The 22,480-nt window shown below is 48.3% G+C and overlaps 1 protein-coding gene across 1 annotated transcript in view; it reads right to left on the reverse strand.

The window, feature by feature from the left end:
• Positions 1-13,022: 13,022 nt before the first annotated feature.
• PKP1 (plakophilin 1) overlaps positions 13,023-22,480 on the reverse strand; it is a 49,663-nt gene continuing 40,205 nt past the window's right edge. Inside the window, exons 10-14 of the mRNA XM_003823039.5 lie at positions 21,424-21,577; positions 20,878-21,064; positions 20,178-20,262; positions 17,148-17,254; positions 13,023-15,942 (exon numbers count right to left, since the gene is read on the reverse strand). Of these exons, the coding sequence (XP_003823087.4) occupies positions 17,180-17,254; positions 20,178-20,262; positions 20,878-21,064; positions 21,424-21,577 (501 nt within the window). The 3' untranslated portion in view covers positions 13,023-15,942; positions 17,148-17,179. The remainder of the gene's footprint in view (positions 15,943-17,147; positions 17,255-20,177; positions 20,263-20,877; positions 21,065-21,423; positions 21,578-22,480) is intronic.

Here is a 22,480-nt window from a genome sequence, read left to right on the forward strand (position 1 = left end):
TACTAACATACGCCATGCCCAATTTCCTTGCTCCTCCTTGAGGAGGTGGCAGAGTAGGATCCACCATGGGCTGAAGGTGCTGGATGATCTGGGGTGCCATGCAGTCAAAACAGACCTTTGCCTGAGTTTCCAAGGAATTGGAGTTTGGAGATCCCACAACCTGGCAATTTCCAGGCCTAGATGACAGATTTGGGATATCCAAAACCTGAGAGAGTCCAGCCCTGCTGTACTCGGTGCAACTCAGACTACAACTGATGTCCCTTTACCTATTCAGAACTCCAGTTCTTAAGAGGGACAGTGACAATCTGAGACATGTTCAGAGAAGGGTGACCAAGAGGGACACTAAATCATGTCCTTGAGGAATGGTTGAAGCAGCTCAGGAGGCTTAGCTTGGATATGAGAAAGCTCAGAGACACCAGAGGGCTGTGTTCAGATACTGGAAGGATTGTCATGGGGAAGACAGGCTGGACCGATTCTCCATGGCCCCATTAAGTAAAGACAAGACCAGTGAGTGGAAGTTGTAGGAACCCAGAAGCCAGAGCAATACCAGATACTTGACTAATGGCCAGCACAGCTTTGAGTTCTCTTCCCCTGGAGGTGCTTGGAGGGTGCTGATTGGCCAATGTGGAAGAAGGTTTATGGGTCTTCAAGGGTCAGCTGCGGGAGGGAGGCCTGGGAGACTTTTAAGGTCATTTCAACATGCAATTCTATGCATCTATACCCAGACTCCTGTTCTATTCAGCGCATGTTGGGTTTGTGCTCTGTGCTGGACACTGTACCAGGTATGAAGAAAGGGCAAAAAATGGAGCAAGTCACTATCACAGAGGGGAAAATAGACACACGCACAAGCCAGGGCACGACTCGTGCCTCCACACAGGTGCACACAGGCCTCACAGAGGGGATGACATGCCAGTTGGGCCTCAAAGGATGAATAGAATTTTGACAGGCAGAGGCAGGGGAAGGGCATACCAGGCAGAAGAAGCAACACAAAGACAGTGGGATTAACCTGGCACATCGTGTTTGGGGAGATGCCAGTCATGGGTGGAGTAGAGGGAGTGAATGGGAAGCAGCAGGAGGCAGGAGAGGTGGGCTGGGGCTGGCCTGGGAGAGCCTTGGGTGATAGTCTAAGAATTCTGGCTACAGAAAAGTGGGAGCTGGTGATGCATTTAAGCAGGGGAAGGATACAGTCAGCATTATTTAGAAAGATGACTCTAGTGGAGGCACTCTGGGGGCAAAGGGGCGGGAAGCAAGAGGCAGAGGGCCCAGCCAGGAGGCCCAGCCTATTGCTGTGGAAGGGGCCAGGCCTCACGGAGGCCCAGGGTAGACAGTGGTAGTGGGTGTGGCGATGAGGTAATAGTTTAGAGTTGTCAGGACTTGGTGCCTCAATGGGAAAGGAAGAATGAAAGATGAGGCCAGAGTTACTTGCTGAGGTGACTGGGTGGGTGGTGATTTAATTAACCGTTGTCTTTTGTTTTTCAAAAACAAATGAACCAAAACACATGTGGCTCAGGCTGGTTCAGAACTTTGTGGAGCCCTGAGCGGAGAAGGGAAGGCCCAGGGAGGTGTGGGGAAGCTGGGTAGAAGCTCTGAGGGGCAGCCATGAGGGGCCGGAGGGTTGCTGTGTGAGTGCTCCCCTCTTGGAGACTCAGCTTCCCCTGAATGAGCAGCAGGGACACACACAGTGTCCTGGCTCTGTAGTGAAGAGCCAGACCCTCTCCTTTGCCTCCCTCTTTCACACCTGAGTCTCTCACTCCATCTCAACCTCTTTACCAACCTCTGCAACTCTCCTCTCAAGATAAGCTGGTAGGTTGATGATATGACAAGTTGTCAGTACCCCCTGCACAAGCCTCACCCATCCCCCTAGCCAGCATTGCTAGGAGTTTGGGTAACCACCAGCCAGGATCTTTGGTCCACAGGGCTCAGACCTACCAGACCACCAGATATGAAGTATGGAGCCCATCTCTATCTAATCTCAAACAAGGGTTTGTTCTGAGTTATCTCTGAGTATTTGGAGAAGAGCTCATCTTCATCTCCAAATGGTTTGTGTATTGACTGGCAACTATCATAGGAGTGTGGGATAGAGGAATGCCTGGAACTGCCGGGGAGCCGTACTTCAGTTTAGTTAAACAAGTGTCTCATGTCATCACACTATCCCACTGCTGTCCCTTCTGTTGCAGTCACTGATAGACCCCTGGGGCACTCCTGTCACTTCCCTGAAGAGTTTCGCTCCAATCTACCATCACTTTCTCAATGTTAGTTCTATTATAATTCTTGATGATTTCAAAAATTTGAGTACAATCCTTCCGATATCCTGGCCTCTTGGTTTCTTGATCTCTTCTCCAGAGATTTTTGTCCTCTATCCCACTTTAGCCATTTACTTTCATGGTTGGTCAACCTTGTTGTGACCAATAATGACAATTCCTTCATATTCTCAATTCCAAGCAACACACTCTTTGACCACTACTTTCCAAATGACACCTCACTGCCTCAAGTACTCAGGCCCTAATCACTCTTTGGACCCTGCAATCCGTTCATACTATCATGTTAATTTTAATGATCTCTCAACCAACCCCCTCGTGTTTTCTCCTTCCTTACCCAGGTTAAAGTTTATGGCTCGTCTATAGCCATTCCCTTGCCCACATCCTTAACTCCCTTGCTCCTCTCTTGCCTCACTGACCTGCCTGCAAAACCCCCTGGTTAAGTCCTCTTCACTGTGTGGTAGCAACATGTGGGTAGAGTAAGCACATGACTGTGCTTACCGGTCTTCCTTTAAATTCGTTACCACCAACCTTAAGCGGGTTCTCAGTGCTGCCCAGCATTCCTACTATATTTCGCTAGTTCTTTAGTTTTCCTACACTTCTCAACTATTTCACGCCTTCTACCCTCTTCCACCGTCTAACATGTCCTCCTCTATCCTCACTCTCAGATCTCACTGAGAACATGGACATATCACAAAGAGAACTCCAATAATCTCCCACCACCACATCTATCCCCACCTGCCTCGGGAACCATAGTTGAGCTGTCCATAGCCCAGCCAGGGCCAACCCTTCCACTTATGGATCAGGTTCTATGCCTGTTCACCTACATCACAGCAGCAATTTTTTCCTCTCTCTCGGGTCATCGATTTCTCCTTCCCTGCCATATTATTCCCATCATTATATAAAACATGATTTTATTTTACAAAAAAATCTATGTTTATGCCACATTCACTCCCTAAAAGCACCTCATTTATCTCTTCTACTTTACAAATACCTTTTCAGAAAGCTGTCAGTCCTCACTCTCTAAAATTCCTTTTCTTCCTCTTTCTCTTGAACCCACTCCAGTCAAGTTTCTGCCCCTACCACTCAACCAAAATTGCTCTGATCAAGGCACCAATGACTTCCATGTCACTAAATTTGATGATCAGAAGGTTCTAGCAAATCATAGTCATCTTTCCTAAAGACAACAGCTATAAACTCTGGGCAAAATACAAAAAGTAGCAACTACCTGCAAATACTGGAGAGTCACCAAAAGCAAGAAGAAACTAAGGGAAGCTGGCACTCAGATAAGTAAAATTTCATTGTGTAAGTTTTCCATTTTGTAGCTTTTCATCAAAGGGCAGACTGCAATTAGCTTCACGCAGACTGTCTTAAAGCCCAAGTAGAAGCTTGTAGTCTTATTGGCTTAGATAACCAGAGGAGAGAGTTTAGGGCAGCTGGAAAATGGAGGAGGGACATATTGGAAAGGAGAGAGTCACAGAGAGAGTGCCCCAAATTCTGAATATAAACTTAGCCTAAATCTCTGACTGACTCTTTAACTATGCAAACATAGGGGAGAATCCAAGAAGCCCAACTGAACCAACAGAACTGAACAGTGATTTCAGCTGACGCTCACCCTAAAGGAAACGGGGTTTGAAGTTTGAGTTCAGCCAGTTAATTGCCTCCTAAAACAAAACATCAACACTCTTCAGAGGGGTGAAGAACAGAATCCAGAAGTAATACAATGTATCATTCATGAAGTCCAGGATGCAATCCAAAATTACTAACATAGTAAGAAACAAGAAAACCTGACTCATAATTGAGAGAAAAGACAATACATGAGGACTGATCATAAAACGGTTTTGACACTGGAATTAACTGACAAGTATTTTAAAGAAGAAATTATACTTTTGCTCAAAGATATAAAGAAAAATATGCTTGTAATAAATAAATGAGAACTGTTATCAAAGAAATTGAGATACTAAATAAAACCTAATAGAAATTATAAAACTGAAAAATATGATAAGTAAGATAAAAATATTCACTGGATAGGCTCAACAGCACATTTACAATGACAGGAGAAAGAGTCAGGGAACCTGAACACAGATCAATAGACATGTACTATTCTGAAGAACAGAGAACAAAAATAAACAGGCACTCAGTGATCAGCGGGACAATATCAAAAGGTCTAACATACATGTAATTGGCATCTCAGAATGAGAGAAGAAAAAAAAATGAGACATAAAAATAATTGAAGACACAGTGGCCCAAATTTCCCCAACATGATAAAAGACATAATGTATAAATCTAAAAAGCTCAGCAAACCCTAAGCAAGCTGTGTCTAAAGAAAACCACACCTGGGCACATTATAGTCATACTGTTATAAATCAAAGATGTAAAGAACCTCTTGAAAGCAGGCAGAAAAAAAAATGATACCACACAGACAGGGAACCAACAATACAAATGACTACTAAATTCTTATCAGGAATAGTGGAGACCAGAAGGCAGTGGAAGAGCATCTTTAAAGTAATGACAGAAAAAAAGACACCATCAATCAGAATTCTGCATCTGGAGAAACTGGCCTTGAAATATGAAGTCATTTAAAGATAAATGTAAACTGAGAGAATTCATCACCATTAGACCTGCACAACAAGAAATGATGAAGAAAGTGTTTCAGACTGAAAGGAAATAATGCCAAATGGAAATTTGAATCTTTAGGAAGAAATGAGAAGCACTGCAAATGGTGTACTAAAGGCTACTTTTCTGTTAATTTCTTTCAAATGGATATGACATTTTAAGGCAAAAATGATAACATTTTATTGTGGCATTTACAATATATGTAAATATAACACAAATGACAGCTCCAACATAAAGGAAGAGGGCTGGTAAGTAGATGTATGTGGCTCCAAATTCTTACATTTTATTTAAAGTCGCACAATATCAGTTGTAAGCCGATTAAAAATGTAAAGATATGTATTATAATCTCTAGATCAATCACAAAAAACCCCAAAAATATAAAGATGCAAAAAGCCTATCGATGAATTCAAATGAAATTCTAAAAATAACCCCAAAGAAAGAAGAAAAAAAAAACCCCAAAAAACAGAGGACCAAAAAGAGAGTTGACTAATCAGATAACAAATAGTAAAATGGTAGACAAATTTAACCGTACCAATAATTATTCCAACTCTAAATTGATTAAACACTGTTTAAAATGCATTGATCATCAGAATGGGGAAAAATAAGACTAAGTCTCAACTATTTGCTATCTAAAAGAGATGCATGCTTAATATAAAGACACAGATACATTGAAAGTAAAAAAAAAAAAAGGCAAAAGATATAGGACACAAACAGTAACCAGAAGACTGGAGAACAGATTAATACCAGATACAACAGATTTCAAAACAAAGAGTATCAACAGAAACAGAGGGACATTTTATGAGGACATTCACTGGGAAGACAAAGCAAACAAATATATGTGCATACTTAACAACTGTAGAATACACATGATTTTTGAGTGCATATGGTTCATTCACTAAGAAAATATGTTTGGCTCTGAAACAAGTTTCAATAAGTTTAAAAGGACTGAAATTATACAGAAAATGTTCTTTGAGTATAATGGAATTAAATTAGAGATAAATAAAAAGTGTCTAGAAACTCCCAAATATTTGAAATTAAATAACACTCTTCTAAATAATCCATGAGTCAAAAAAATCACAAGGGAATTTGGAAAATATTCTTCCTGAAATGATAATGAAAGTACATGTCAAAATGTATGAGATGCTGCTGAAGCAGTGTTGAGAGGGAACTTTAAATACCTGAAAGGTTAAAATCGATGACCTAAGTTTCTACTTTAAGAATCTAGAAAAATAAAAGCGAAATAAGCCCAAAGTAAGTAGAAGAAAGAAAATCATAAAGAGCAGAAACTGATGAAACGAAAAAAAAAAATAGAGAAAATTAACAAAGCCAAAAGTTGGTTTTCTGAAAAAATAAACTCCTAGCTATGCTATTCAAGAAAAAGTGTTTGTGTGTGTGTGAGAGAGAGAGAAGGAGAGAGAGAGAGAACACAAATTACCAACATTGGAAATAAAACAGGGCATACACTATAGATCCTGCAGACATTACTTTTTTTTTTTTTTTTTTTTTTGAGACAGAGTTTTGCTCATGTTGCCCCGGCTGGGTCAGTGAAGTGCAGTGGGGCAATCTCGGCTCGCTGCAACCTCTGCTTCCCAGGTTCAAGTGATTCTCCTGCCCCAGCCTCCTCAGCAGCTGGGACTACAGGCGTGTACCACCACGCCTGGCTAATTTTTTTTTTTTGTATTTTTGGTAGAGACAGGGTTTCACCATGTTGGCCAGGCTGGTCTCGAACTCCTGACCTCAGGTGATCCACCTGCCTTGGCCTCCCAAAGTGCTGGGATTACAGGCGTGAGCCACTGTGCCCAACCCAGACATTACTTTTTGTTGTTGTTGTTGTTTTGAGACGGAGTCTCATTCTGTTGTCAGGCTGGAGTGCAGTGGCGCGATCTTGGCTCACTGCAACCTCCACCTCCTGGGTTCAAGCGATTCCCCTGCCTCACCCTCCCGAGTAGCTGGGACTACAGGCACACACCACCATGTCCGGCTAATTTTTTGTATTTAAGTAGAGACGGGGTTTCGCCATGTTGGCCAGGGTGGTCTCAATCTCCTGACCTCATGATCCACCCGCCTCGGTCTCCCAAATATTACATTTTTTAAAAATCTGGCAAAATTAATCTGTCATGAAAAAAGCAGAACAGTGGTGGCCTCTTAGCGGGAAGGGGGATTGTTGACTGGGAAAATACATGAGGGGACTTCCTGAGGTGATGACATGTTCTATATTTTGATAGAACTTCGGGTTGCAGAGATGTCTGCATTTGTCAAAATCTATGGAATGGTACACTTAAGATTTGTGCATTTCACTGTATCTAAATTTTACCTAAAAGAGCGAAAGGAAAGAGGAGGAAATAAAAGAATCGTGAATCCAATTGTCAGCTCTGCCTTCATCCTCTGTGCTCATCAGCACCATCCCACACAGCCGGGCCCTCCCTCCATCTAGGCACACTTTCTTCCCTTGGCTTCCAGATGCCACACTCTCCTGATTGGCCTTTCACGTCACTGGCTGTTCCTCCTCATTCTCTTTGGTTGGTTGTCCGCCGCCTTTGAAGCTCTTCTCTATTCTATCTATCCCCATGACGTTGGTCATCTCATCCAGTCTCATGGTGTTTTGTTTTGTTTTGTTTTGTTTTGTTTTGTTTTGTTTATTTGGAGATGGGATCTCATTATGTTGCCCAGGCTGGTCTTGAACTCCTGGGCTCAAGCAACCTCCCGCCTTGGCCTCCCAAAATGCTAGGATTAGATGTGAACCACCATGCCTGGCCTAGTCTCATCATTCAAAAGCCCTTGGGTCTTTTTTTTTCTTTTTGAGACAAGAGTTTCGCTCTTGTTGCCCAGGCTGGAGTGCAAGGGTGCAATCTCGGCTTACTGCAATCTCCGCCTTCCGGGTTCAAGCGATTATCTTGCCTCAGCCTCTCGAATAGCTGGGATTACAGGCATGCCCCTCCACGCCCGGCTAATTTTGTATTTTTAGTAGAGACGAGGTTTCTCCATGTTGGTCAGTCTGGTCTCGAACTCCCTACCTCAGGTGATCCACCTACCTCAGCCTCTCAAAGTGCTGGGATTAGACATAAACCACTATGCCTGGCCTAGTATCATCGTTCAAAAGCCCTTGGATCTTTAATCAAAGATATGTGGCCCTAATTAATCTAGACTCTTTTTAGGAGGTGGGAATACTTGGCCTCAATCTCTCCCCTGTGGAGTCCTGGTCACCAAAGCTAGGGCTTCAAGAAGAGCCCTACTCATCATATAGGGACGCTGGTCCTTACCAAGCCTCTGCTCTGTGCCCACAGTGCCAGGTGCTGTCAGATCCCTCCAGCAGCCTTGTGGTTGTGTGTGTGTGTAAGTGTAGGGCTCTATCAGTGTGTGTGTGTGTGTGTGAACTCCCCCTGTGTTTAGAGAGTCCCATGTTTCTTCATCCTGTGTGCTCATCAGCACCATCCCACACAGCTGGGCCCTCTCTCCATCTAGGCACACTTTCTTCCCTTGTCTTCCAGATGCCACACTCTCCTGATTGGCCTTTCACGTCACTGGCTGTTCCTACTCATTCTCTTTGGTTGGTTGTATACCAGACAAGAAAATATTTTTCTTCTTTTATTTGCCAGTTCCCCTTTCCCTCCCTTCCTTCCTTGTTCACCTAAAAGAATAAATATCCAGTTCCTTCCCTGTGCCAGAGACTGCTTGGGTCCCTGCCCTCAGGGAGTCCATAGTCCAGTGCAGAAAGTGGCTGTACCAACCAACCAGGTGCCGGGTGTTACATCAGGGCTCCAGCAGGGCCTATGGAGCATCCAGAGGTGAAGTTAGTCCAGTGGGAAGAGGAGGGGGACTTGCAAGAAAGAGCAGAGGGTGGTGTAGGAGAAGGGGCCTGGCTTTGCTCCTAGTGCTGCTTTGTGACTCCTGCAAGTTACTTTCCTTCTCCGGGCCTCAGTTCCTCACCTGCAAAGTGAGGGAGTCGGGCTAGGCCAGCGATTTCTCCACAGCTCCTTGGAGCCTGGGGTTCTGAGGATCCCACTCCTGGGCAGAAAGGGAGTGGGCAGGTGGAGCTCTTGCCCCAAGTCTCTTCCAGCCGGGCTGCCTCTGTCTCCCCATGCCAGTGTAGCTTACCCGAAGGATTCTGTGGTTGGAAAATGGGTGGATATCGCCCGCTGAGGGGTGTTCCCTGGCCATTCCACTCCGACAGTCTGTGACCCTGACGCAGGCCAGCTCCAGACAGCAGATCCCAGATGCTGGATGGTGGGTCCAGCATGCCACCAAGCCAGCCTGTTCCCCACCAGCCTGTCTCCCAGCCCCCAGCACCTGTGGCTACAGCCCCACACTCTGCAGTCCGCCAGTGGTCCAGCCATCAGGGAGATCTGGTTGGTTGGGGCCAAGAATAAAGACTCTGCCCCCAGGAGTACTCAAAACCAGACAGACAAGGGGACCAGGCAGGACCAGCTCTGAGCTGGCAAGAGAAAAAGAAATAGAGAGATTGGGCAAGAAGTGACTCCTTTCAGATTCAAGAGTGGACGGTAGATGGGCTGTCTGGAAAAGGGCTTTTTCAGTTCAGAGTGTGGGTATTTTTGCCTTGACCTCTCAACTTTTGGAAGAGGACAAGAATTTTTTTCCCAGACGTTTTTTGAATTAAAAAGAAAAGATGAGGAGTATATGTCTGGGGTACAGGTGCTTGTTCTGTTTTCGAACACTGGTTACAGAAGGCTCAGAGGGGCACCATGGTCTCAGGTTGGAGTCATTAGAGGGCAGTTTTGGAGCCAACCTAATTGTTGGCAACTGCTGTCTAGATGGCAGCTATAGAGAAGGGAGAGGAGCACCAACCTTGGCCTCAGACCTGTTTCAAAATCCGAATCCATCACCTACTATTTGTATGACCTTGAAAAAGTTGCTCCACCTCTGAACCATAGTTTCCCTATCTGTGAAATGGGAATGATCCCACCTACTTTGCAGCATCTGGATAGAGATAGAAGGTCATTCATGCACGTCAGTGCCCACCCCCACGGGGGTCGCAGAATAGGTGGTCGTTCTTGTCTGTTGTCCCCCACAGCCCTGCTATCCTCCAGGAAAATTCTGGGCTCCAGAATGCAGCCAGGTGAGCCTAAAGGGATCCAGAACAACACGCATGGGCGCAGCATGGGCCCCACTGGCCCTGGAGACCTGGTTGACATTTCCTTTCTGAGAGAGGTGTAGAAAGCAGGATTTTAATGGTCTTGTGTGCAGAGGGTGACATTTATACCCCAGAGATTTAGAACCGCTTGGTAAATGCTGAAATGTTTTTTAGAAATTTTAAAAATTAATTCAGCAGCCATAAAACTTCTTAATGGGCCAACTAGAGGGTTTAGAAATGCCAGAAGCCTGAAATCCTTTCTGTATATGGGATATCTCTGCTGATCCACCATCAGTGGGGCTTGTCAGCTTTGACATGCTTCCCAGAGAGACTGGTATGTCACTTGGTGACATTCACACTCTGCTGAGGTCTGCAGGATGACGGGTTAGGGTGGAGGATACCAGCAGGAGTCCTTAAGGTATTTTTCACTCTGTGGCCCTGGCCTCATTACCTCCATATTCTAATCAACCAAACCACCAGCCCCAGACTAGATGATCCACACTGTAGTTTCTGGCATCTGATATTCCATCTATCAGAACTCTTCATTTATTGGCATGTCTGCACAGCAACCACAGCTCATAAGATGTGTAATCTTATGATGCCTCGAGGTGCTGTGAGCTTCTAATTCATTAAAGATTTGGTTATGCACAGTATCGCCTTTGTGTCAGGCCTCTCTGAACATGTTTTAACACTTTGACAGCTGGGCAGCCTCATGCGAGTTGACCAGAGCAGACTTGGGCTGGGACACAGGAGGCTTGAGTCTCAGGCTTGGTTCCGCCACAAACTTGCCACGTGACTCTGCGCAAGTCACTTTCTCTCTTTGGGTCTAAGTTTCCTCATCTATAAATTGAAATGTAATACTCTGGGCTCTGCCTGTCTCACTAGAATGAAGTAAAGATCAAAACAGCAAACCAACACCCTAAGGCTTTGAAAGCAAAAGGAGTTAATGTGTGGCCCCCTCAAGTAAAAAAGACTATTGTTATTATTAACGACTTCTGTTCACTCTTTTCTCCAACTGTGTTGGACAACGGAACGCACTGCATTCCAAAAATGATGCACAATGAATGCTTTATCTCTTGTGGAGAGAATCGGGTTCCAGGCCAGAATACTTCCAAAGGCAACAGGAGGAAATGGCTTCAGGGCTCAGGGTAGAGAGACCTGGAGGCAGCCTGACATGGAGTCTGGGAGACTCAGCCTCCAGCACCATGAGACCTTTTCCTTGCCACAGCTTAGGCTGCCAGCTGCTCCTGGTGCCTCCCAGTTTGGTCTTGCCCATCTGTTCCTGGACCCTTTTGCTCTCACCAGACAGTCCTCTGAAGGGGCCAGAGGGCCTGCCACCCACTTGGCCAGGGACAGTTGAATTAGTACTTCTGTAGCTTTTTGGCACTCCTACACATTAAGTGCACCCACGTCCCACATAAAATCGAACTTCTTTACTGTTAGTTGTAATTTCCCAGTAATTATATCACATGTGGGAATTTTTAGGAAGTGAGACAACTAATCCGCAAATTGTTTCCAGTTGTTTATAAATAATAGATGTAACAATGGCGATGATGTAATATTGCATTTTGCATTGTAGCATAATTACACATAGATTATTATATGGCAGTGGTAGGAACATGAATAGGAATGAATGAATCTTGCAAACATATTGTTGAGATAAAATAGCCAAACATAAAAATGGACTTACTGTTGACTTCCTTTATATAAAGTTCAAAAATAGGCAATATTAATCTACGGTGTTAGAAGTCAGGACAGTGGTTACCCCTGGGGAGGAGGATGGTGACCTGAAGGGGTCTGAGCAGGGTTTTGGGTGCTGGTAATGTTCTGTTTCTCAGTCTGGGTGCTATTCATTTGTGAAGCTTCATTGGGCTGCATGCATTTTCAGTTGTACGTGTTTCTGCATGCATGCTATATTCCAATGAAAGCTTAGCAATCTAAACATTTGTTGATTGTAAATTTGTAACTTGATCTCACATTTTGGAGCCAATACATATTTTTCAGGTCTCAAAACATTTTTTGGATGTCCGAGGCCTCGTGTATTTAACAGTCCAGGCCACAGATAGGCCATCTTCTTCTTGTCTGTGGTACAGCTCCTTCTCTCTGACCTCTCTGGACATTACTAAACTGTGGGATGGTCCAGGAGGTCAGGGCCATGGGCTGTAGTAGAGAGGACTTGCCAGTCACCACTCTTTCAAATTGGGAAAAGCTCACATTCAGCCCTTCCCCAAGCATCCTGACCTTCCCCACCCAGGTGGCCCTGACTGGCACTGATGGCCCACGGTGGTTATGTTCACAGCACTACTTGGAATTTACTACACATGCCTCAGTTTGCTTATGTTTGTCTTCTCCCTTATGAGACTTCTGAGGCTGGGGCCCATCACATCCTTTGTTTTTGTGACCCTCCAGCACCAATACAGAACCCAGGTAGAATAGGCATTCAATAAACATCAGCTCTAGCTGGGCACAGTGGCTCATGCCTGTAATCCCAGTGCTTTGAGAGGCGAAGGCAGAAGGATCACTTGAGTCCAGGAGTTCGAGACCAGCCTGGGCAACAAGTGAGACCCATAGTTGGGAGCCTTAGCTGGGAGGATTGCTTGAGCCTGGGAGGTTGAGCCCTCTTTGATCCATGATCTCATCCCTGTACTCCAGCCTGGGCAACAGAGCAAAACCCCTGTCTCAAAAAGTAAATAAATAAAACTAAATAAACACCAACTCCTTGACCTTCATCTTTGAATTTCTCTTTCCTACAGATGCCCCACCTGGATGGGTTCAGGCTTGAGGACATTTACAAGCTGTGTGACCCTGGGGGTATTTGTTCCTTCCCTAAGTCTCGCTTCACTTATTTTAAAAATCAGGACAGCAATCCTAGTGTCATGGAGCTGCGGTGAGGCTCGATGTGCTGCTGTAGAGCAGGTGTCCATGGATAGCGCTGTCCCTGTGCCCCCGGGTGGCATTCTCAGTCCTTGCCTGGTACAGGGTAAGAGGAGATCATGGAAGGAAATGAGTAGCCCCTTCATCCCTCAACAGCACCCCAAAGAATCCAGTCCTCGAAAAAGTTCAAAGAAACACTAGCAATTTATTGATTTTCTCTATTTCCAAAAAAAGCAAATACATTAGTGTATCACACAAGGAAACTGGGCCTGGCTGGCACAAGGTTCCTCTACAAACACGAAGCAAGGGGAAGGTGGGCTACAGGGAAGCTCCAAGATCCCTCACAGCAGCCCCCGGCTTCCCTTCCCTACCCACCCCAGCCGCAGTCTTGGTCCTCCCAGCCAGTTCAGCCAGATTCCAAGGTGGACATGCAGACAGCAACACTGCCTCTTGGGTCCCCAGGAGGAGTGTGGAGTCAGGGCTGCTAGTGTGGTCCCCACTGCAGAGGTGGCTGGTGGCCAATGACTGGATTTGTCATTGGCCGCTAGCACAGGAGATCCCAGGGTCAGGGTGGGGGCAGAGTCTGTGTCCTTCCTCATTTGGCCCCAAATTGGAACTTCTTATTTTGGGCATTGGCCCTGGTAGTGTGAGGCCAATGTGGACTTAAAATCCTGAGATGTGTGTCGGCTACATGAAGCCTGGCAAGCTCCTTGTTCTCTTTCTCTAGGAAAAGCCCCTCTCAGTTTTGCCCCTCTCAAAGTGACAGGCCTGGGTCAGAGGCCCGGGTGATCTGAGCTGGCCTGAGAGGGAATGGGCAATGTCACCAAAGTCAGCCCTGCCCTAACTGTCTGCCTCAGCCCCTGAGGTCTGGAAGGCTGCCTGGTTCCCAGGGCAGGGGCTGGGCCCATGGGCTCTTCATTCTTTGGAGGTGGGAGGAACATGAGGCGAGGGGATGCAGGAGGCCAGGGTAGTGCTAAGGGGAAGGGGCATCCGCCTGGGCTGGTAAGGTTCACATGCAGCGGTGCATTTCCCCTCCCGCCCTGACTGGACTGCACAGCCCCCACCCGGGGGAGCCCTAAAGCCAAGGACTTTTGTCTCTGCTTTCCTCCAGGAAAACATAAGCCACATGAGGACAGGGATGTGGTCTGTGTTCTTCCCTGATGTAGTCTAAGTGCTTAGGACACTGCCCCGCACAGATTGGTATGCCATACATATTTTTTAGGAGAAGAATTCCTCTGGGTTCTGATAACAACAAAGGAGGCCCCTGAAACCTATGCCCAGGACAGTCCAGGGATCCAGGCTCCCACGTGGGTCCCTGAGAGGGAGAGGTGAGCCAGGAGTGGGCCTCCCAGTGTGAACAGAAGCAAGGGAGGGTATGACAGACCCACAGCACCACAGCACAGCTGGCTAACAGCCGGGGACACCTCTCGGAGGACAGCGTCCTCACATGTCTGGCTTCCCCCATCTCAGTTGTCATACTGAGTCCACATCAGTGTTTTCCAGCCTGACTGCTGGGGCAACAGGTGGGTTTGGACTCGGGGGTGGTGCAGAAGAGGAAGAGACTTGGGAGGAGGCTGAGAAGGGGTGAGGAGGAGGAGCATCTTACATTCTTCTAGAGAAGGGCACAGACCAGGAAGTTAATTCCTCTCTAACACCAGCAGTGCTAGCATGGAGGTAGAGGCTGGAAGGAGGAAGGCTTGGGAGCGCTGGGCTCTGCTCTGTCTTAGTGTACACCAAGGGATGTCCACACAGGTTTTCTCATAAGGCCCTCGGAAGCCCTCCTGCTGCTGCTTGTCTGAAGTGCACAGAGTCTGGGGGCTCGATGTGGCTGATACCCCTAATAGCCCTGTTTATCACATCCCCTGTGGGTTTCACAGAGTGGAGACAAGACAGCTGGGGTCAGGGGAAGTGGGGCATGGCCCCTGGCTGAGATGTGAGCTTGCCGGTACCCTGATATGGCACTTTCCTTTCCTAGTCTACCCAAACTCCCCCCCTCCAAGTCTCCTGGGACCCCAAACACTCCCTCAATTGACTCACAGCAGGCTTGGTGGAAATATCTTCCTGGTTAATTTTTATACCCCAACTCCATCCCACTAGAAGCCGGAATAGGTATATGCCCAGCCCCACTTGATCCCCTCTCCACTGGGAATATGAAGACCAGCCATTCCCAGAACAGCTCTTGGGAAAGAGCTGCAATAAAATAGCTTTTCTTAAAAAAATCACTTTTTACCTTCTTTCTCCTGCAACAAGTAGATTACAAGACCTCTGAATGCAGGGCCTTTGCAGGCTGAGCCTGCTCTGATGGGCACACAGCCCAAGAGGGTGGAAGGCACCATCTTTCAGCTCCTACTCCTCTGAGCAGGCCTCATTTGGCAAAGTATACGAGAGTGTCCTGCTGTCCTCTGGAACCCCACACCTGCCCAACCTCAGTCCTTGTGGCGCTGCTGGAGGGGTGACATTACAGACACACCAGATTCTCCCATGAGATACACCAGACCTCCCTTCCTGGAAAGCAGCCTTGTAAGGGGGGAGGCTGGCCCAGCCCCAGTTACTCCTGCACCCCTGGAGACTGCTGGTAGGAAGCCTGCAGGACTCCTCTGAGGGCCTGACTGCAGTGATGGCCCCCTTGCCCTGGCACCACACATTTCAGGAATTATGAGCAGCTCACCAAAAAGCACATGTTGTCCTTGCCTATGAGTAAGAAACACAGGAGAGTCCTTTTCACCACCTTATGAGCTGCAACAAAATAGCTTACCTAGCTTTTTGCAGTTTGTGGTTATGCTTTAAGACACTCACACACACACACATGCACGCGCACATGCATGCACACACTTACATTATACACATATATATACCATTTCTCAGAGGAAGAAATATTATCATCACATATAAGCCCCTTTAACTCAAGAAAGCCCCCCCCCAACCTCCCTAACCCCCATTGCCTGCCAGTTTCCCCAAGGAAAAAAAAAATCTAAAAATATTTCCACTATCCACAGTTTTTAGGTTTCTTCTCAGTTTCTTGTGAACTTTCCCAAATACTGCACAGGATGGACAGAAAACCCCATCCAGTGAGGCCTGAGGGCTTCTCAGCTGGGTCATATCTTCCTGGAAAAGGAGAAAGTCCTCCAGTTAGTGTTTACAGTGAGATGTTTCCACACCACAAGCCCAGCCTGTACTGCCACCCTCTTCTCACATCGGCCCTCAAGTGTGCCCTGGCCTGAGACTGGATTCAAGGCTGCCCTAGACACATTTATAGATTGCCCTGTGGATTCAGAAGCTTGTCAGCTTTGTCTGCCACCCTGCCACACTGTCCCCTGCCCACCGTGTTCCTCACTAAGAAAGAAGGTGGTGTTCATTAAGGATTTGCCAAACCGAATCTCTTTCCCCTTTTCTGCCTTCGAGTTGTTGCAGCTTGTTTACTAGGAGAGGATATCTGAAGTCTTATTTAACCTTCATCCAGACCAAAGTTACAGTCCTCTCTCCCCACCAGGGATTGGGGTGGAGGGTGCTGGCAGACAGCCTGGTTAAGAGGTCCCCCTTAGCTCAGGAGACCCTGTCTTGATCCCAGGCTATTTGCAGATGGCTCCATGCTGGGCTGCCCCTGAGGCCCCTCTCTAGGGGTGATGACATCTGGCTGGAGTATCTCTATTTGTGATTCTCAGTTTACCTGCATCAGAAACACTTTAGACGCTTGTTTAAAAATAGACTTTCCTGGATCCCACTCCAGGGCTATTGAGTCAGAATAGCTGGGGTTGGGCCAAGTGTGTGCATTTTAGCAAGCAACCCATATGATTCCAATGAACACTGAGGTTTGCAAGCCTTCATCATAGGATTGGTTCTGAGTTTTGGGGGCCTAGAATCATCAGCTGGAAATAAACTTGTCCACACTGGGCATGTGCAGAGACTGGAAATTGAATTATAAAAGGATAAAAAAGTGAGCTGTGTATGGCCAAGCCCAGAATGACATATTCTAGAACTCCAGTTATCCATATTGTAGAACTCACTGTAGTCCATGTGAAGGGCACCACCTGTGTTGTTCAGTGTACAACCCACACATTTGTACCTAGCAGTCCTGCCCAGACCCTCTGACCCCTCTGAAACTCCCAGGACATTATACACCCCTAACGTCCTGAGGGTGGGACAAACTACGCCCCCAGCCAAACAGTCTACACAACTGCTTGTGTTGTCCAGAGCCAGGCAAAAGGATGATTCTGTGTCCCTGGGAGCACAGGCCTAGCCCTTGTCTCTGAGACTGGCTGAGGCTGTTGCAGTGGTCCCAGAGGCATCCCTGAGGGTGGGGCGATTCTTACCTGCAAGCCTAACTTGCTTGGACAGTCTCTTCTTAGAATCGGGAGGTGAAGTTCCTGAGGCTGTTGGCCCCAGCTAAGGTTCCCAGCATGTTCCTATCGAAACCTTGCTGCAAAGGGAGAAACAGAAACCAAATGACACAAAACTGTGTGGGCCTTGCTGTGGGGTCAGACACTGTCCACTGCCCTCCCAGAGCAACCTCGGCTCACACAGCCTCTCTCTTATCACTAAGTACATGTGTCAGGGCGAAAACTGGCCTCAGTAACTGTGTAACAAAACATAATAACTCTCCATGAGTCGGTGAAATGTGTTTGAACTTCCACTGACACATTTGAATTTCCTACTTGCATTTGCAGAAACCTGAGTCAAGGCGTGAGGATTTAGGCTAGTATTATTTTTTAAACAGAGCAACAATCAAAATCAGATTAGAGAAGTTGTCAATTGTTCTTCCCTCTGACCATCTCTATCTTTTCTTTTTTTAAACAATTCTGACAAGAGCTCTTGGGCAGAGAGGACATGCCCATTGTTTCTCAAACACAGGAGCAGGGGGCTGGCACTGGTAAGAAGCCGCTGTGCTAGAAGGTTCTGTTTACTTGTCTGTTCTTCACCTCCAGCCCCACTAGCCCCTGAGCACCTGCTGGATGGAGAGTGAGTCTTATTCCTGTTATTTCTCCCAGCATACAGCAGGTGCCCAATACATGCTTCCAGGTGAATGTGGACAGCATGATTTGAATGCAGCAATAGGCCCAGGTGCCCTTGAAAAGAAGGTCCTGCTACCAGCCCTGAGCTCTGAGAGCCAAGCCAGCCATCACCGACCTGTGGGAACAGGAGGGGAGATGGCATAGGGGATCCAAAACAGCAGCTGGTTCGAAGCCCTGCCCCTCCTGTCTTTGGGCATGTATTACATGACGCCATTTTTCTTCTGCAGATTGGCATGCTCATTCCTGTCGAGCATGGCTCATGCCCTGACTCACTGAATCAAGACAAACTCCTTGGACCCTGATTCCCTATTCAGCAAAATGGACACAAGCCATGTGGCCTGTCTCACCTGTGCTTGTGACAACTCAATGCATGATGGATGTGAAGGCCCTTTGGGAACAGAAGCACCAACTAGATCATACCCAGGATGGTTGTCAAGCATAGCTGGAGGGAGGAGTGGAGACTGAATGGGGACGCTGGTTCCCAAAGGCATGTGTAGAAGGGAATTCCCACCAAGAGCGATGTCAGTGGATTCTCTGTGTGTCTTACGCCGGGGGTGGACTCTGTGTTTTGGGGTAAGCTGAATGCTTTGGACCACCATTACACAGCGGGAGGAAGCTCTCACCAGTCCTCCTTACCTGCCTCCTCGTCTCCCTTTGTCTATCTGGCAGTTGCCATTTGCCAAGCCCATCTTCAATGCAGTGCTGTTGGAAAGGAGCTCTGGATTGTCACATGGAGAACAAGGGCCACCCTTTGCTGTGACCTTCAGATTTCCCCAATCATCTTTGGACACCATGCGTTCATGAGTCTCCCTATTGTCCCCTGCCATGCTGGAGGAAGAGCTGGGCTTCCTTCTGCCCCACGCTGCTCAACCAATCCCCAGGCTTCCCTGTCCTCCATCCCTGTCTTTCTCCCTTCTTTGCCGACTCCCTCTCCTCCCATGACAGAGATGCTTGAGTCTCCTCTGTCTTTAAACAGATCTCTTTTTACCCACTCTTTTGCTCCTTTTTCTGCAGTCTAAATTGCAGGGAGCAGCATCTCCTCTCAGCAACTCCCCATCCATCCCCATCCACTGCCTTGCCCACTGCAGCAGGCCCCATGGGGCTCCCCTTGCTTGGCCAGCAGTGCTCCTGGAGGGCTCCAGAGACTTCCGAAGCACCGGATCCAGGGCCTTTTCCAGTGTCCATCCCCTGGTCCTCTAGGTAGCCCTGGGAACTGCTGCCCTGCCTTCCTTAGAGCTTTCTCTTCTTACCAGGTGTTCAGCCCCTTCTGGTGCCCTGCACAGTTCCTCTTTTCCCTGGCCTTTCCTCCTTCTTGTCCCCAGCAGATGGTCTTCATATTTCTGCCCTGTCCTTCAAGACTTTTCCATACACATGCAACCCATGGTGGTCTTGCCTGTTCTCATGGCTTCGCCTGCCTGAACAAAGCTCCACTCTGTATGGTAGCTCTGGCCTCTCTGCCAGGGCCCACACCACCTCCAGCCTGGACTCCCATCCAATTCTTCCAAACTCAACCTCTCCAAATTGGGACCCCTCTTACTCCCACCTAAAAGCCTTCTCAGGCTTTCCCCATCTGATGTGTCTTTGTGAATATAACCATAGTCTCCAAGCTAAAAGCTCCAGCCTAATCAGCCCCACTGCTCCGTTTCTTCCACCTCCTGTCCTTTATGTCCATGCTTATCACTGAGGAATGGGAAAGAAGAGGCCATGTGAAGATGTCATACAACAAGACCTTATACCCTAGAGGACTCTGTACCTGGCTAGCTGGGGAGGGGTGGAGGACAGAGAGGAGGCCAAGGTCACCACAGGACAAGGACAGCAGCCTCCAGGCTTCTCAGCCCACTCTTCCTTGCTCACAGGGTGAGCTTTGGTGCTGCTTTGATCATGAAACCCTCTATTCAAAACTTTGAATGGTTCCCCAGTGCCAAAGGTACAAGTCCAAGCTCTTCAGTTTGACATTAGAAGGGTTTTGTAACCTAGCCCACACCTACTTTTCTAGCTGGAGTGCACCCCATGCCCTCAAAAGACTTGTGTGCTTTTTGTCCACTCTGTTTTTCAGTTTGCTCCTAAAGGATCCCACCCCAGGCCTCTCACACATTTCCTTGATTTCCTCTGCCTTCCATGTTCTCAGCACCCCTCGCAGATCTCAGAGCCCAGAGACTTGATCAGAATGTTCATCACATTCATTTTCACGTAGATGCTGTCTTTGTCTCTCAGACTGTCCCGAAGGGCAGAGGCGTTTCTCTAGTGCCCAGCCCAGAGCCCAGCATATGCCAGGCCCTCTGCTCATGAGCAGGAAGAATCTCAGAAGAGGATGATGTCCTGGGCTCTTACCTGTCTGAGGACACCCTGCAGTTCCTTGCTGGACCACATGTCAGACAGGAGAAGCCGGGCAGCTTCTGCGGCCTTGGGTGAGGCACTGGGCAGGTGAGAAGTGCATTTGTGAGATGAGATTCCAGGAGGTGTGAGAAGGAACACCCTCTTCCCTCCCACCCCCACTGCCAGGGCCTGGACACAGGGGAGGCCTCAGAGGAGGCCTCAGGTGTGCAAAAGAGAGGAGCCCCATTGGGGTGTGGTGAGCCTGGTCACCCTACCCAGTGGGCACAACCCCATGCCCCTGCCCACCTAGAGCACCCCAGGACTCTCCTCAGGGGCAGTGCTCTTCCACTCCAGTCTCCAGCCTTGTCCGGGGAAGAGGGAGCCCCACAGAGCAGGATAAAGTCCCTATTCAGTTGGACCTGCTGCCCCATGCCTCCTGCTGGCCCTCTGAGGACCTTGTGCCCCCGAGTCCCCCAGCCAGGAAGTGTGTTGCCTCTTCCCTCCATGCAGCCCTGGGGCCTGGATGCTGGACCCTTCTCTCCACGCACTCTCGGCTTCTGGAACTTCTCCTCCATTCAAGCCTTCCCCGTCCCTGGCTCCCCCTGCCCTGGGTGCTTCCCCTACTCCATGGAGAGCTGCGGGACTGCTTCCTGCTGTGCAGGGTGAGGAGGGGCTCTGATTGGGGTGCAGCCCGTGGGAGCAACCCCCCGCCCACCTGCTGCGGCACAGGTTGATGATGTTGTTGAGCATGCTGCTGGAGAAGTACTGCTTGGCCAGTTGTGGCTGCGAGGCCATCAGGTTCCTCACTGTGTAGCAGGCTGAGGACAAGATGTCTTCGGAGTTGCTGGTATTGCCAGTGTGGCTGGTGAGGAGCCTGGTTACCTCCGGGAACACCTGGTTCCCTGGGAGAGGAAGGAGTTGGGGCACAGGGTCAGGATGACTGGGGAAGGAAGGGCTGAGGGGTTCCCGCTGGGGCTACACTCTTGGATAGCCTTCTGCCAGGCTCTGAGCCAGGTGGCCCTCAGGGCTTCCTGGCAGCTCCAACTCAGGGCTCAGAGACCCAGATAGGACTTTTGCAGATCTGCTCCCAGCCCTCAGGTGACAGGCTCCCCGCTCCTGTCTCCATACCTGTCTTTGGCCAGCTTCCTTTCTTGGAATGCTCATCCCAGGGAATGGCTTAAAGGATGACCTTCAAGCAGGCTTGAATTGTAGGGAGCCTGCCATGTCTTAGCTAGAGGGTGAGGAGAGAGAGGGACCTTACCCATCACTCTGTGCAGCAGAGGGTGGCGGGACATGTTGCTCAGGAGGGAGGCTCCGGACCGCACCACATCAGAGTTGCCAGATTGCAGGAGGCGGGCAATTTGTGGCAGGCCCTTTTCCTTCAGCCCAATCAACTGGCTCATGCCACTGGACATCTAAGAGAGAAGGAGTAGATGATGAGCTAGCCTGTGGCTTCCCAGGCAACATGGCAGGCAGAAAGGGGCAAGGAGCCCCAAAGGCAGACATCCCAGAACCCTTTCTCTTTCACATTGGAAGCACTAGCTCACATGTGGGCAACTACAGAAACCTAGGCTAACATGCACCTCCCCTTTCCCAGCCCTGATCCTGTCTCCTGGATCAGCCTGCAGCCCAGATGGGTGGAGAGAGGGAAGTCTTATTTCCCCTACTCATAGTGACCCAGAGTTAGCTTCCAGAGTAACCCAAGCGTCCAATGCTGCTCTCTCACCCCACTGTCTCAGCGCTGCCCCCATTACATCTCCCCACACTATCTGCCCATGTGAAACTATATGGTCAAGGGTATTTGTCAATTAAACATCTGGCCATCTTCTTCCAACTTTCCTACCTCTTTAGAATCCAACACATATTTGTTGAGGGCTTGCCTGAGAAAAGAGGGCTAAGAAAGGGTCTGGGCCCACATGGAGAGAGAACTGGGGTCCCCTAGAGGTAGGCCAGTTCGCCCAGGCCTCTAAGCAACATAGCCATCCTGGGTGTAACAGGTCTAGGTGGGTTTGGCATTCTCAGAACTGCCCAGCCTCTCTCCTCACAGCCAAGGAAGTTCTCTGCCCTCGGTCTACTCTAGTGCTGCTGCTGCTCGGTTCCGTTTTCCTAAGTAAAGCTGAAGAACAATTGGCCGCCTGGCCCATCTCAACTCTTCTTGATTGCAACAGGTTTCCTCTGGCTCTGCCCCATACCACTGTGCCCTCCTAGCTACATACATTTGGCCTCAACATCTGCATGGATTCTGTCACATCTTCTCTGGACCTGCTTGGACCCCAAACCCTCTTTTTCCACCTTTGTCAGTTCAACAAATGGGAAAC

This window comes from Pan paniscus, chromosome 1 (assembly GCF_029289425.2).
Source record: "Pan paniscus chromosome 1, NHGRI_mPanPan1-v2.0_pri, whole genome shotgun sequence".
Classification (NCBI taxonomy): Eukaryota; Metazoa; Chordata; class Mammalia; order Primates; family Hominidae; genus Pan; species Pan paniscus.